Genomic DNA, 17756 nt, shown 5'->3' on the forward strand with positions numbered 1-17756 from the left:
TCTCTCTCCTCCATCACTCTCCCCCATCACTCTCCTTCCCCCCATCACTCTCCCCCATTTCTCTCTCCCCATCTCTCTCCCCCATCTCTCCTTCCCCCCACCCCTCTCCCCCCCCCCCCATCCCCCCCCCGCCCCCCACCCACGTGTTCATGACGTAGAGGGCTGTGTGGACCCATGTAGGGCACCAGGTGGATGTTGGACTCGCGTCCACCGCCGCCTGTGTCGGAGCTAAACGACTGCTCCAGAGCGAAGCGCAGGAGCAGTAGCTTGGTGTCGTGGACGCTCAGCTGGTAGGTGGGCTCCCGCTGGCCCGTGCACTCCTGCAGGTACGTGTTGTGTCTACGCACAGACATAGCGAGAGAGAGACACACACACACAGAGAGAGAGAGACACACAGAGAGAGAGACACAGAGAGAGACACAGAGAGAGAGAGACAGACAGAGATACACAGAGAGAGACAGACACACAGAGAGAGAGAGAGACAGAGATGCACAGAGAGAGACACAAAGATAGACACAGAGAGAGAGACACACACAGAGAGACACACACAGAGACACACACACAGAGAGACACAGAGAGAGAGAGAGACACACAGCGAGAGAGAGACGCACAGAGAGACACACACACACAGAGCCACACATACAGAGAGAGAGAGACACAGAGAGAGAGAGAGAGACACACAGAGAGAGAGACACACACAGACAGACAGACACACACAGACAGAGAGCGACACACACACAGAGAGAGAGAGAGACAGAGAGAGACACACAGAGAAAGAGAGACACACACAGAGAGGGAGAGACACACACAGACAGACAGACACACGCAGACAGAGAGCGACACACACACAGAGAGAGAGAGACACAGCGAGAGAGAGAGACACACAGAGAGACACACACAGCGAGAGAGAGACACAGAGAGAGAGGGAGCGGGCGTGAGTGAGGTGAGTGTATGAGTGAGTAGGTGAGTGTGAGTAAGTGAGCGAGTGAGCGTGAGCGAGTGGATAAGTGAGTGTATGAGTGAGTGTATGAGTGAGCGAGTGAGTGAGTGTATGAGTGAGTAGGTGAGTGTGAGTAAGTGAGCGAGTGAGCGTGAGCGAGTGGATAAGTGAGTGTATGAGTGAGTGTATGAGTGAGCGAGTGAGTGAGTGTATGAGTGAGTAGGTGAGTGTGAGTAAGTGAGCGAGTGAGCGTGAGCGAGTGGATAAGTGAGTGTATGAGTGAGCGAGTGAGTGAGTGTATGAGTGAGTGTATGAGTGAGCGAGTGTATGAGTGTATGAGTGAGCGAGTGAGTGTATGAGTGAGTGACTGTATGGGTGAGTGTATGAATGAGTGAGTGTATGAGTGAGTGTATGAGTGAGTGAGTATGGGTGAGCGAGTCAGCGAGTGTATGAGTGAGTGTATGAGTGAGTGAGTGTATGAGTGAGTATGAGTGTATGAGTGAGCGAGTGAGTGTATGAGTGAGTGAGCGTGTGAGTAGGTGAGTGAGTGTATGAGTGAGTGAGTAGGTGAGTCTATGAGTGTATGAGTGAGCAAGTGTATGAGTGAGCGAGTGAGTGAGTGCATGAGTGAGTGTATGAGTGAGTGAGTGTATGAGTGAGTGACTAGGTGAGTCTATGAGTGTATGAGTGAGCGAGTGAGTAAGTGTATGAGTGAGTGAGTGTATGAGTGAGTGAGTGTATGAGTGAGCGAGTGAGTGTGTGAGCGAGTGAGTGTATGAGCGAGTGAGTGTATGGGTGAGCGAGCGAGTGAGTGTATGAGTGAGTGAGCGAGTGAGTGTATGAGTGAGTGTATGAGTGAGTGTATGAGTGAGTGTATGAGTGAGTGTATGAGTGAGTGAGTGTATGAGCGAGGTGAGTGAGGGTGAGTGAGTGAGGTGAGTGAGGGTGAGTGAGCGAGGTGAGTGAGCGAGGTGAGCGAGGGAGGTGAGCGGTCACCGAGCCAGGCATGTGGCGAAGGCAGACTCGGGCACGAAGGGCCCCCACAGTGGCAGCAGTCCATTACACTTTGTGTTCGCGTTCTGAAGAGCCGCACTCTCCCACTCCTCCCTGCCACGCGCCAGCCTGTCAACACACATACACGTCAACACACACACACACACACTGTCAACACACACACACACACACGTCAACACACACACACACACACACGTCAAACACACACACACACGTCAACACACACACACACACACGTCAACACACACACACACACACGTCAACACACACACACACACACGTCAACACACACACACACGTCAACACACACACACGTCAACACACACACACACGTCAACACACACACACACGTCAACACACACACACACGTCAACACACACACACACGTCAACACACACACACACACACGTCAACACACACACACGTCAACACACACACACGTCAACACACACACACGTCAACACACACACACGTCAACACACACACACGTCAACACACACACACACACGTCAACACACACACACACACGTCAACACACACACACACACGTCAACACACACACGTCAACACACACACGTCAACACACACACACGTCAACACACACACGTGAACACACACACACACACACACGTCAACACACACACACACGTCAACACACACACACACACGTCAACACACACACGTCAACACACACACACACACACACGTCAACACACACACGTCAACACACACACACGTCAACGCACACACACACACGTCAACGCACACACACACACGTCAACGCACACACACACACACACGTCAACACACACACGTCAACACACACACACACGTCAACACACACACACACACACGTCAACACACACACACACGTCAACACACACACGTCAACACACACACACGTCAACACACACACACGTCAACACACACGCACACACACACACACGTCAACGCACACACACACACACGTCAACACACACACGTCAACACACACACACACGTCAACACACACACACGTCAACACACACACGTCAACACACACACGTCAACACACACACACACGTGAACACACGTGCACGTGAACACACACGCACGTAAACACACACGCATGTAAACACACACACACAAAACACATAAACACACACACGCACGTGAACGCACGTGAACACACACACATGCGCATATACACGTACACACACACACACGTGTCTGTGTGCGCCCGTGCGTGCCTGTGTGTGCGTGTCCGCGTGTCCGTGTCTGCGTGTGCGTGCCTGTGTGCGTGCCTGTGTGCGTGTGTGCGTGCGTGTGTGCGTGTGTGTGTGCGTGTGTGCGTGTGCGTGCGTGAGTGCGTGTGCGTGTGTGCGAGTGCGTGCGTGTCTGTGCATGCGTGTCTGTGCGTGCGTCTGTGCGAGTGCGTGTGTGCGTGCGTGTGTGTCTGTGCGAGTGCGTGTGTGTTTGTGTGTGTGTGCGTGTGTGCGTGCGTGTGCGTGTGTGTTTGTGTGCGTGTGTGTGCCCGTGTGTGTGTGTGCCCGTGTGTGTGTGTGCCCGTGTGTGCCCGTGTGTGCGTGTGCGTGTGTGTGTGTGCGTGTGCGCGTGCGTGTGCGTCTGTGCGTGTGTGCCCGTGTGTGTGTGTGTGTATCTGTGTGTGTGTGCCCGTCTGTGTGTGTGCCCGTGTGTGTGTGTGCCCGTGTGTGTGTGCGTGTGTGTGTGTGTGTCTGTGTGTGTGTGTGTCTGTGTGTGTGTGTGTCTGTATGTGTGTGTCTCTGTGTGTCTGTGTGTGTGTCTGTGTGTGTGTGTGTCTGTGTGTGTGTCTGTGTGTGTGTGTGTGTGTCTGTGTGTGTGTGTGTCTGTGTGTGTGTCTGTGTGTGTCTGTGTGTCTGTGTGTGTGTCTGTGTGTGTGTGTGTCTGTGTGTGTGTGTGTCTGTGTGTCTGTGTGTGTGTGTGTGCCCGTGTGTGTGTGTGTGTGCCCGTGTGTGTGTGTGTCTGTGTGTGTGTGCCCGTGTGTGTGTCTGTGTGTGTGTCTGTGTGTGTGTCTGTGTGTGTGTGTGCGTACCGCACGGCGGCGAGGTGGCAGTCGTAGTGGATGACGTTGAAGTGACACACCGTGCTGTAGCCCTGCTGCTTACGCGCCTTGCACTCAAACTCGTCGTGTGTGTGTGTGTGTGCCCGTGTGTGTGTCTGTGTGTGTGTCTGTGTGTGTGTCTGTGTGTGCCCGTGTGTGTGTGTGTGTGCCCGTGTGTGTGTGTGTCTGTGTGTCTGTGTGTGTGTGCCCGTGTGTGTGTGTGTCTGTGTGTCTGTGTGTGTCTGTGTGTGTGTGCCCGTGTGTCTGTGTGTGTGTGTGTGCCCGTGTGTGTGTGTGTGCCCGTGTGTGTGTGTCTGTGTGTGTGTCTGTGTGTGTGTCTGTGTGTGTGTGTGCGTACCGCACGGCGGCGAGGTGGCAGTCGTAGTGGATGACGTTGAAGTGACACACCGTGCTGTAGCCCTGCTGCTTACGCGCCTTGCACTCAAACTCGTCGAGTGCCACGCGCTTGGTGAACGTGTAGATGCCCAGCACCTTGGTGGGCTGCAACCACATCAACCACAACAACCACCACCGCATCAACAACCACAACAACCACCACATCAACAACCACAACAACCACCACATCAACAACCACCACATCAACCACCACCACATCAACAACCACAACAACCACCACATCAACCACCACCACATCAACAACCACAACAACCACCACCGCAACAACCACCACCACCACCACAACAACCACCACATCAACCATCGCATTAGCCACCACCACAACAACCGCCGCAACAACAACCACATCAACAACCACACCAACCACCACCACCACCGCAAAAACCACCACCACATCAACAACAACAACCACCACCACCACCGCAACAACCACCACCACATCAACAACCACAAAAACCACATCAACCACCGCATAAGCCACAAAAACCACAACAACAACCATCGCATTAGCCACCACCACAACAACAACCACCACAACAACAACACCAAACACCACCACCACAACCACCACCAGCACCACCGCATTAACCGCCGCATCAAACACACACGCACAGAGATCCACAGATTAAGCAGGGTTGGCGACACACCGCACCACTCACACACTCACTCACACTCACTCACCACCCACTCACTCACTCACACACCTACTCACACACTCACTCACTCACATATTCACCTACTCACTCACACACTCACTCACTCACACATTCACCTACTCACTCACACATTCACCTACTAACACACACATTCACCTACTCACACACTCACACACTCACTCACCTACTCACTCACCTACTCACTCACACACTCAGTCACTCACTCACCTACTCACTCACTCACCTACTCACTCACTCACACACTCACTCACCTACTCGCTCACTCACCTACTCACCTACTCACTCACCTACTCACTCACTCACTCACCTACTCACTCACTCGCCTACTCACACACTCACACACTCACTCACCTACTCACTCACCTATTCACTCACACACTCACTCACCTACTCACTCACCTACTCACACACTCACTGACTCACCTATTCACTCACTCACCTACTCACTCACCTACTCACACACACTCACTCACACACTCAGTCACTCACTCACCTACTCACTCACTCACTCACACACTCACTCACCTACTCGCTCACTCACCTACTCACCTACTCACTCACTCACTCACCTACTCACTCACTCGCCTACTCACACACTCACCTACTCACTCACTCACACACTCACTCACCTACTCACTCACCTATTCACACACTCACTGACTCACCTACTCACCTATTCACTCACTCACCTACTCACTCACCTACTCACACACACTCACACACACTCACTCACACACTCACTCACCTACTCACTCACCTACTCATCTACTCACTCACCTACTCATCTACTCACTCACCTACTCATCTACTCACTCACTCACTCACCTACTCACTCACTCACACTCACCTACTCACTCACTCACACTCACTCACACTCACACCCACACACGCACACAGACACACACCCACAGACACACCCACACGCACACAGACACACACCCACACAGACACACACGTACACACAGACACACACGTACACACACACAGACACACACACACGTACACACACGCACGCACACACACACACACACGCACGCACACAGACAGACACACGCACGCACACAGACACACACACGCACACAGACAGACACACACACACGCACACAGACACACCCACACAGACACACACCCACAGACACACCCACACGCACACAGACACACACCCACACAGACACACACGTACACACAGACACACACGTACACAGACACACACAGACACACACGTACACAGACACACACACGTACACACACACACACGCACACACGCACGCACACAGACACACACACGCACACAGACAGACACACACGCACGCACACAGACACACGCACACACACATGCACACACGCACACACGCGCACACACACACGCATAGACACACACCCACACGCACACAAACACACACGTATACACAGACACACACGTACACACCCACGCACACAGACACACATGTACACACAGACACACATGTACACACAGACACACATGTACACACAGACACACACTTACACACACGTACACACACACACACACAGACACTGCACACGTACACACACGTACACACACACAGACACCGCACACGTACACACACACGCACACGTACATACACACACACGTACACACAGACACACACACACACGTACACACAGACACACACGTACACACACACACGCACACCCACACACACTGCACACGTACACACAGACACACACAGACACACGTACACACACCCACACACACGTACACACAACAACAACAACAACCGCCATTCGCCACTAAGTGGCGGTGACGTCACCACGACGCTTGTGCCAGGCTATGTGCACCCTGAGGCCACGTGAAGTGTCGAACGCCCGCTGGCAGGAGGTCACGGGGCAGACCCAGGTGCCACGGGTCGACTGACTGAGATGACTGGCTGATGCACCACCTGTGCCCCCTACTGTGCCAACCTGCTGTGCTTTAGCCACCCGGCGCTCCGCTCGCTGTTGTGAGCGTCGCTCCTCCGCCCTCCGTTGTTGCTGGAGGGCGACTGCCTCCAACTGCCCAGTAGCATCCTTCACGAGCCTCCTCCACAGAGGCCGATCTTGACACCGCTGGTACCAGTCATCGGCAAGTCCACTCAGCTCCACGTCCTCCTGTACCACATCACTCCATCTCTTCTCTAGCCCGTGCCGCGCCCGCTTTGCCCCCTCAATCCGGCCAAACAAAAGCTGTTTCGGCATGCGGTGGCTGGGCATGCGGGCTACATGACCCAGCCATCGCAGCCTTGCCTGCCGGAGGAGCTCACCGATTGGACCCTGCCCAGATCTTTCAAGGATTTGTGAGCTCCTCACACAATCCAGTCTGGTTAAACCCAGGATGGATCGTAGGCAGGTCAGCCTAAATGTTTCTAACCGGCGAAGATGTTCCATTAGGGGGGTCCACGTTTCGCAAGCGTAGAGAAGGGAGGGAATGACCGTGGCCGAGAAGACCTGAAGCTTAGTGCGGAGCGACAGACCAGGTAGCTTCCACACAGCGTTACGCAACCGATGAAAAGATATTGCCGCTCGACTGATTCGGAGTGAGACCTCTGCTGTTAAACTGGAGCCAGTCATAAGCACACTGCCCAGGTATGGGAAACTCTCCACTCTCTCCACAACTGCCCCATCACCGATTGGGAGTTGTGGGGGTGGAGTGTCCGATGGTACAAAATACCCAGGCAGGTGCTTAGTTTTGGTGGGGCTGATGGTAAGGCCCCACCTCTTAGTGGCACGCTCCAGTCTCAGCAGCAGCGTCTCCAACTCCTCCTCTGACTGAGCAGCTATTACCAAGTCATCAGCATACATAACGTGGTTGAGCAATAGGGAGCCATCCCTTGACCGCACCCGGGCATCGATTAGCCTCCCATTATATCTGTACCATATGGAGATTCCCCCGGTACAGCTATTGAAGGCTTCACGAACTACGTGGTCAAAATAGATGTTAAATAATGTGGGAGCCAGAGGACATCCCTGTCGCACCCCAAGGTGTACAGGGAATGGCTCTGACTCCCGGCCACGTAGTTTTACCCGGGCCCGCTCACCATCATGAAGGTCCTTAATGATCGTGAGCAGAGGGTCAGGTACTCCAAAAGCACGAAGAACGACCCAGAGCCCAGGCCTACTGATGGTATCATAGGCCTTGTCCAGGTCAATAAAGCAGAGATGTAGGTCTTGTTGGAATTCCCTACACCTCTGCTGTAGCAGACAGACAGAAAATATGGCATCTGTGCAGGACCGCCCTTTCCTGAAACCGCATTGGGGCTCCGCAAGCCTCTCCTCAGCGTGCCTGGCAAGGCGATGCTGAATAATCCTTGCCAGGACCTTTCCCGGCACACTGAGGAGTGAGATGCCCCTGTAGTTGTTACAGTCTGTGCGGTCCCCCTTCTTAAAAAGGGGGACCACCAGGGCATCCTTCCAATCCTGCGGAACCCGTCCAGTGGTCCAGACTGTTGTTATGATGTCATATAGGGCAGTCTGTGCACAAACGCCACCCTCCCTCAGCATTTCGCTTGGGAGATCATCTCTGCCCGCTGCCTTTCCTGGTCTCAGACTCCGGATCGCCTTCAATACTTCCTCAGCAGATGGCACCTCAGCCAGCCACTCACAGGGGGTGACTTCATCCAATGTTTGAGGCACCGCAGCCTCAGCAGGGTCATCCTCACTTTGTGCCACGATGTTTTCCTGGCTGAGGGATTTTCCCTCCCCCAGGACCTCACAGAAATGCTCAGCAAATCTGCGAACCTGTTCCTGGGGGTCGGAAATTGGATCACCGTTTTTTCCCCTAATGATGTACACACACGTACACACAGACACACACGTACACACACCCACGCACACAGACACACATGTACACAGAGACACACACTTACACACACGTACACACACACGTACACACAGACACACACACAGACACCGCACACGTACACACACACGTACACAGACGCACACGTACACACACACGTACACACAGACACACACGTACATACACACACGTACACACAGACACACACGTACATACACACACACGTACACACAGACACACACACACACGCACACACACTGCACACGTACACAGACACACACAGACACACGTACACACACAGACAAAGACCCCCCATATAGCCTTAACAGACTGTAGGGGCAAGTGCTGTTAGCGAGTACCTATGAAGGCCGGAACGGTACACGAGGGGGTGGGTGGCCAGCACCACGCCCGACCGCCTTTGTCTCCCTAGTGGCAATGTTCACACACCGCACCAGGTACTCATTTAAGGCTGAGTCGACCTAGGGGAGGCCCGGGACCGGTTCAGATAATCGTCACTGGTGTTGGCCTTGAGCGGGAATCGAACCCGGGTCGCTGGGTTCATAGCGCAGCGTAGCGCTAACCGCTACACTACCGCTCCCCACCACACACACGTACACACACGTACACACAGACACACACGTACACACACTTACACACACGTACACACAGACACACACGTACACACACGTACACACACTTACACACACGTACACACACGTACACACACTTACACACACGTACACACAGTTACACACACGTACACACAGTTACACACACGTACACACACTTACACACACGTACACACAGACACACACGTACACACAGACACACACGTACACACACTTACACCCACCGACACACACGTACACACAGACACCGCACACGTACACACACGTACACACACGTACACACAGACACACACGTACACACACTTACACACACTTACACACACGTACACACACTTACACACACAGACACACACGTACACACACAGACACACACGTACACACACTTACACACACGTACACACACATGTACACACATGTACACACACAGACACACACGTACACACACGTACACACACTTACACACACTTACAGGCACCGTGTGAGTGCTCACCTGGAACTTGTAGCCCTCTCTGCAGATGCAACAGATGAGACCCGGCTCCTCGATGAGGTCCTCCATCTGCTTGAGGATTGACGCCTTCGTCACGACCTGCCCCTTCTCGTTCGTCTGAGGAGGTGGAGGAGGTGGTGATGGAGGTGGTGGTGGTGGTGATGGTGGAGGAGGTGGTGGTGGTGGTGATGGTGGTGGTGATGGTGGAGGTGGTGATGGAGGTGTTGGTGGAGGTGGTGATGGAGGTGATGGTGGAGGTGGTGGTGATGGTGTTGATGGTGGTGGAGGAGGTGGTGATGGTGGTGGAGGAGGTGGTGATGGTGAAGGTGGTGGTGATGGTGGTGGAGGAGGTGGTGATGGTGGTGGAGGAGGTGGTGATGGTGGTGGAGGAGGTGGTGATGGTGGAGGTGGTGATGGTGGAGGTAGTAGAGGGAATGGTGGAGGTGGTGGAGGTGATGGTAGAGGTGATGGTAGAGGTGTTAGTGGTGGTGATGGTGGAGGTGGTGGAGGTGGTGGTGGAGGTAGAGGATTAGTGGCTGTGGTCTAATAATCACAGCCACCACTTTGAGAAATGTCTCAGAATCAGTGCTCTGGTGTCAGACACTCAACATACCAAACTCCACCCACCAACCCACCCACCCACCCAGTCACCCACCCACCCACCCAGTCACCCACCCACCCACCCAGTCACCCACCCACCAAACCACCCACCAACCCAACCCACCCACTCACTAACCCACCCACTCACCAACCAACCCAACCACCAACTCACCCACCCACCAACTCACCCACCCACCAACTCACCCACCCACCAACTCACCCACCCACCAACTCACCCAATCACCCACCAACTCACCCACTCACCCACCAACCCACCCACTCACCCACCAACCCACCCACTTACCCACCCACTCACCCACCAACCCACCCACTTACCCACCCACTCACCCACCAACTCACCCACCCACCCACTAACCCACCCACCCACTAACCCACCCACCCACTAACCCACCCACTAACCCACCCACCCAATAACCCACCCACCCACCCACTAACCCACCCACTCACCCACCAACCCACCCACTCATCCACCAACCCACCCACTCACCCACCAACCCACCCACTCACCCACCAACCCACCCACTCACCCCACTCACCTACCGACCCACCCACCCACCCACTCACCCACTAACCCACCCACTAACCCACCCACCCGCTAACCCACCAACCCACTAACCCACCCACTAACCCACCCACCCACTAACCCACCCACCGTCATGCCCAGCGTGCCCAGCGCCTTCTGCCGCATGGCCATGGCGAGTCGCTTCTCATCACCCACCCACTAACCCACCCACCCACTAACCCACCCACCCACTAACCCACCCACTAACCAACCCACCGGCTAACCCACCAACCCACGCACTAACCCATCCACCCACTAACCCACCCACCCACTAACCCACCCATCCACTAACCCACCCATCCACTAACCCACCCACCCACTAACCCACCCACCCACTAACCCACCCACCCACTAACCCACCCGCTAACCCACCAACCCACCCACTAACCCACCCACCCGCTAACCCACCAACCCACCCACTAACCCACCCACCCACTAACCCACCCACCCACCGTCATGCCCAGCGTGCCAAGCGCCTTCTGCCGCATGGCGAGTCGCTTCTCATCACCCACCCACTAACCCACCCACCCACTAACCCACCCACCCACTAACCCACCCACCCACTAACCCACCCACCCACTAACCCACCCACCCACTAACCCACCCACCCACTAACCCATCCACCCACTAACCCACCCACCCACCAACCAACCCACCCGCTAACCCACCAACCCACCCACTAACCCACCAACCCACTAACCCACCAACCCACTAACCCACCCGCTAACCCACCCACTAACCCACCCACCCACTAACCCACCCACTACCCCACCCACCCACCAACCCACCCACCAAACCACCCACCAACCCACCAACCCACCCACCCACCGTCATGCCCAGCGTGCCCAGCGCCTTCTGCCGCATGGCCATGGCGAGTCGCTTCTCATCACCCACCCACCCACCAACCCACCCACTAACCCACCCACCCACCGTCATGCCTAGCGTGCCCAGCGCCTTCTGCCGCATGGCGAGTCGCTTCTCATCACCCACCCACTAACCCACCCACCCACCCACCCACCAACCCACCCACCGTCATGCCCAGCGTGCCCAGCGCCTTCTGCCGCATGGCCATGGGCGAGTCGCTTCTCATCACCCACCCACTAACCCACCCACCCACTAACCCACCCACCCACCGTCATGCCCAGCGTGCCCAGCGCCTTCTGCCGCATGGCCATGGGCGAGTCGCTTCTCATCACCCACCCACTAACCCACCCACCCACTAACCCACCCACCCACCGTCATGCCCAGCGTGCCCAGCGCCTTCTGCCGCATGGCCATGGCGAGCCGCTTCTTCTGTGCGCGAGTTTCCTTGCGTGCCGCCTCGATCTTCTTCCGCACGCCGGGGTGCTGACGGAGAGCCTCGAGGAGGTTCTCGGCGAGGGTGCCGATGCCCTCCTCGCTGGACACCTGCTCCAGTGTGTGGAGCAGGGGGATCGCCTCGGCCCCTATCAGGGCCTGCGGGATTACCAGGTAACACACACAGGTGGTACACACACAGGTACACACACAGGTGGTACACACACACACAGGTGGTACACACACACAGGTGGTACACACACACACACGCTGGTACAAACACACACACACGCTGGTACACACACACGCTGGTACACACACACGCTGGTACACACACACACAGGTACACACACACACACACAGGTACACACACACAGGTACACACACAGGTACACACACAGGTACACACACACACACACTGTACACCTGCTCCAGCGTGTGGAGCACGGGGATCGCCTCCGCCCCTATCAGAGCCTGTGAGATTACCACGTACACAGGTGGTACACACACACAGGTGGTACACACACACAGGTGGTACACACACACACAGGTACACACACACACAGGTACACACAGGTAACACACACACACAGGTACACACACACACAGGTACACACAGGTACACACACACACACTGGACACCTGCTCCAGTGTGTGGAGCAGGGGGATCGCCTCGGCCCCTATCAGAGCCTGCGGGATTACCAGGTAACACACACACAGGTGGTAAACACACAGGTACACACACACAGGTACACACACACACAGGTAGGTACACACACACAGGTACACACACACACAGGTACACACACACTGTACACCTGCTCCAGTGTGTGGAGCAGAGGGATCGCCTCGGCCCCTATCAGGGCCTGTGGGATTACCAGGTAACACACACAGGTGGTACACACACACAGGTGGTACACACACACACACAGGTACACACACACACACAGGTACACACACAGGTACACACACACGTACACACACACAGGTACACACACACACAGGTACACACACAAACACACAGTCACACACACAAACACACAGTCACACACACAAACACACAGTCACACACACACACACAGTCACACACACACACAGGTACACACACACACAGGTACACACACACACACACAGTCACACACACACACACAGTCATACACACACACAGTCATACACACACACACACACACAGGTACACACACACAGTCACACACACACACAGGTACACACACACACACAGGTACACACACACACACAGTCACACACACACAGGTACACACACAGGTGGCACACACACACACTGGTACACACACAGGTACACAGGTAAACACAGGTACACACACAGGTGGTACACACACACACAGGTACACACACACACACACTGGACACCTGCTCCAGCGTATGGAGCAGGGGGATCGCCTCCGCCCCTATCAGAGCCTGCGGGATTACCACAGGTACACACAGGTACACACACACAGGTGGTACACACAGGTAGACACACAGGTAGACACACAGGTACACACACACACAGGTACACACACACACGCTGGTAGGTACACACACACACGCTGGTACGTACACACACACGCTGGTACGTACACACACACGCTGGTACGTACACACACACACACACGCTGGTACACACACACACGCTGGTACATACACACATTCACGTACACACACACAGGTATACATAGGTACAGGTACACACACACACAGGTACACACACACACATGTACACAGGTACACACACAGTGTTGGTGAGTAGTAGTGGTGAGTAGTAGTGGTGAGTAGTGTTGGTGAGTAGTGGTGAGTAGTAATAGTGGTGAGTAATAGTGGTGAGTACTAGTGGTGAGTAGTAGTGGTGAGTAGTAGTGGTGAGTAGTGGTGGTGAGTACTAGTGGTGAGTACTAGTGGTGAGTAGTAATAGTACTAGTGGTGAGTAGTAGTGGTGGTGAGTACTAGTGGTGAGTGGTAGTGGTGGTGAGTAGTGGTAGTAGTGGTGAGTAGTGGTGGTGAGTAGTAGTGGTGGTGAGTAGTAGTGGTAGTGAGTAGTAGTGGTAGTGAGTAGTAGTAGTGGTGAATAGTAGTGGTGGTGAGTACTAGTGGTGGTGAGTACTAGTGGTGAGTACTAGTGGTGAGTAGTGGTGGTGAGTAGTGGTGGTGAGTAGTGGTGGTGAGTAGTGGTGGTGAGTACTAGTGGTCAGTACTAGTAGTGGTGAGTAGTAATAGTAGTAGTGGTGAGTACTAGTGGTGAGTAGTAGTGAGTAGTACTAGTGGTGGTGAGTACCTGAGTTGGGGTGTGCTGCTGTGCCAGTCCCGTGAGGAGGCGCACCACAAATGGGAGTGCCGGGCGACCCAGGAACTTCTTCCACACCTCAGCATCCAGACTAGGACACACACAGTGACACACACAGTGACACAGTGACACACACACACAGTGACACACACACAGTGACACACACACACAGTGACACACACACACAGTGACACACACACAGTGACATACACACAGTGACACACACACATACAGTGACACACACACACACAGTGACACACACACACAGTGACACACACACACAGTGACACACATACAGTGACACACACACATACAGTGACACACACACAGTGACACACACAGTGACACACACAGTGACACACAGACACACACACAGTGACACACAGACACACACACAGTGACACACACACACAGTGACACACACACACACAGTGACACACACACAGTGACACACACACAGTGACACACACACAGTGACACACACACAGTGACACACACACAGTGACACACACACAGTGACACACACACACACACAGTGACACACACACAGTGACACACACACACACAGTGACACACACACACAGTGACACACACACAGTGACACAGTGACACACACACACAGTGACACACACACAGTGACACAGTGACACACACACAGTGACACACAGTGACACACAGACACACACAGTGACACAACAACAACAACCGCCATTCGCCACTAAGTGGCGGTGACGTCACCACGACGCTTGTGCCAGGCTATGTGCACCCTGAGGCCACGTGAAGTGTCGAACGCCCGCTGGCAGGAGGTCACGGGGCAGACCCAGGTGCCACGGGTCGACTGACTGAGATGACTGGCTGATGCACCACCTGTGCCCCCTACTGTGCCAACCTGCTGTGCTTTAGCCACCCGGCGCTCCGCTCGCTGTTGTGAGCGTCGCTCCTCCGCCCTCCGTTGTTGTTGGAGGGCGACTGCCTCCAACTGCCCAGTAGCATCCTTCACGAGCCTCCTCCACAGAGGCCGATCTTGACACCGCTGGTACCAGTCATCGGCAAGTCCACTCAGCTCCACGTCCTCCTGTACCACATCACTCCATCTCTTCTCTAGCCCGTGCCGCGCCCGCTTAGCCCCCTCAATCCGGCCAAACAAAAGCTGTTTCGGCATGCGGTGGCTGGGCATGCGGGCTACATGACCCAGCCATCGCAGCCTTGCCTGCCGGAGGAGCTCACCGATGGGACCCTGCCCAGATCTTTCAAGGATTTGTGAGCTCCTCACACAATCCAGTCTGGTTAAACCCAGGATGGATCGTAGGCAGGCCAGCCTAAATGTTTCTAACCGGCGAAGATGTTCCATTAGGGGGGTCCACGTTTCGCAAGCGTAGAGAAGGGAGGGAATGACCGTGGCCGAGAAGACCTGAAGCTTAGTGCGGAGCGACAGACCAGGTAGCTTCCACACAGCGTTACGCAACCGATGAAAAGATATTGCCGCTCGACTGATTCGGAGTGAGACCTCTGCTGTTAAACTGGTGCCAGTCATAAGCACACTGCCCAGGTATGGGAAACTCTCCACTCTCTCCACAACTGCCCCATCACCGATTGGGAGTTGTGGGGGTGGAGTGTCCGATGGTACAAAATACCCAGGCAGGTGCTTGGTTTTGGTGGGGCTGATGGTAAGGCCCCACCTCTTAGTGGCACGCTCCAGTCTCAGCAGCAGCGTCTCCAACTCCTCCTCTGACTGAGCAGCTATTACCAAGTCATCAGCATACATAACGTGGTTGAGCAATAGGGAGCCATCCCTTGACCGCACCCGGGCATCGATTAGCCTCCCATTATATCTGTACCATATGGAGATTCCCCCAGTACAGCTATTGAAGGCTTCACGAACTACGTGGTCAAAATAGATGTTAAATAATGTGGGAGCCAGAGGACATCCCTGTCGCACCCCAAGGTGTACAGGGAATGGCTCTGACTCCCGGCCACGTAGTTTTACCCGGGCCCGCTCACCATCATGAAGGTCCTTAATGATCGTGAGCAGAGGGTCAGGTACTCCAAAAGCACGAAGAACGACCCAGAGCCCAGGCCTACTGATGGTATCATAGGCCTTGACCAGGTCAATAAAGCAGAGATGTAGGTCTTGTTGGAATTCCCTACACCTCTGCTGTAGCAGACGGACAGAAAATATGGCATCTGTGCAGGACCGCCCTTTCCTGAAACCGCATTGGGGCTCCGCAAGCCTCTCCTCAGCGTGCCTGGCAAGGCGATGCTGAATAATCCTTGCCAGGACCTTTCACACACACAGTGACACACACACACACAGTGACACACAGTGACACACACAGTGACACACAAAGTGACACACACAGTGACACAGTGACACACACAGTGACACAGTGACACACACACAGTGACACCCACACACACAGTGACACAGTGACACACACACAGTGACACCCACACACACAGTGACACCCACACACACAGTGACACACACACACACACAGTGTACACACACAGTGACACACACACACAGACAGTGACACAGTGACACACACACAGTGACACACACACAGTGACACCCACACACACAGTGACACACACACACAGTGACACACACACAGTGACACACACACACACACACAGTGACACACACACAGTGACACACACACACACACACAGTGACACACACACAGTGTACACACACAGTGACACACACACACAGACAGTGACACAGTGACACACACACAGTGACACACACACACACCGACAGTGACACACACACAGACACACACACAGTGACACAGTGACACACACACAGTGACACACACAGTGACACAGTGACACACACACAGTGACAGTGACACACACAGTGACACAGTGACACACACACAGTGACACACACAGTGACACACACACACAGTGACACACACACACACACACA

The 17756-nt window shown here is 54.6% G+C and overlaps 1 protein-coding gene across 1 annotated transcript in view; it reads right to left on the bottom strand.

The window, feature by feature from the left end:
• The window catches only part of LOC116937404 (E3 ubiquitin-protein ligase UBR4), a gene marked incomplete at its 5' end in the record, with an annotated part of 266747 nt that overhangs the window by 116732 nt on the left and 132259 nt on the right, over positions 1–17756 (bottom strand). The window contains 7 exon segments of the mRNA XM_076058468.1: positions 144–172; positions 174–339; positions 1937–2062; positions 4375–4517; positions 10047–10160; positions 12463–12681; positions 14813–14912. Of these exon segments, the coding sequence (XP_075914583.1) occupies positions 144–172; positions 174–339; positions 1937–2062; positions 4375–4517; positions 10047–10160; positions 12463–12681; positions 14813–14912 (897 nt within the window).

The sequence above is a fragment of the Petromyzon marinus genome, assembly GCF_048934315.1.
Source record: "Petromyzon marinus isolate PM22_M1 ecotype Great Lakes invasive population chromosome 75 unlocalized genomic scaffold, UKy_Petmar_22M1.pri1.0 chr75_unloc.2, whole genome shotgun sequence".
NCBI classification, from domain to species: Eukaryota; Metazoa; Chordata; class Hyperoartia; order Petromyzontiformes; family Petromyzontidae; genus Petromyzon; species Petromyzon marinus.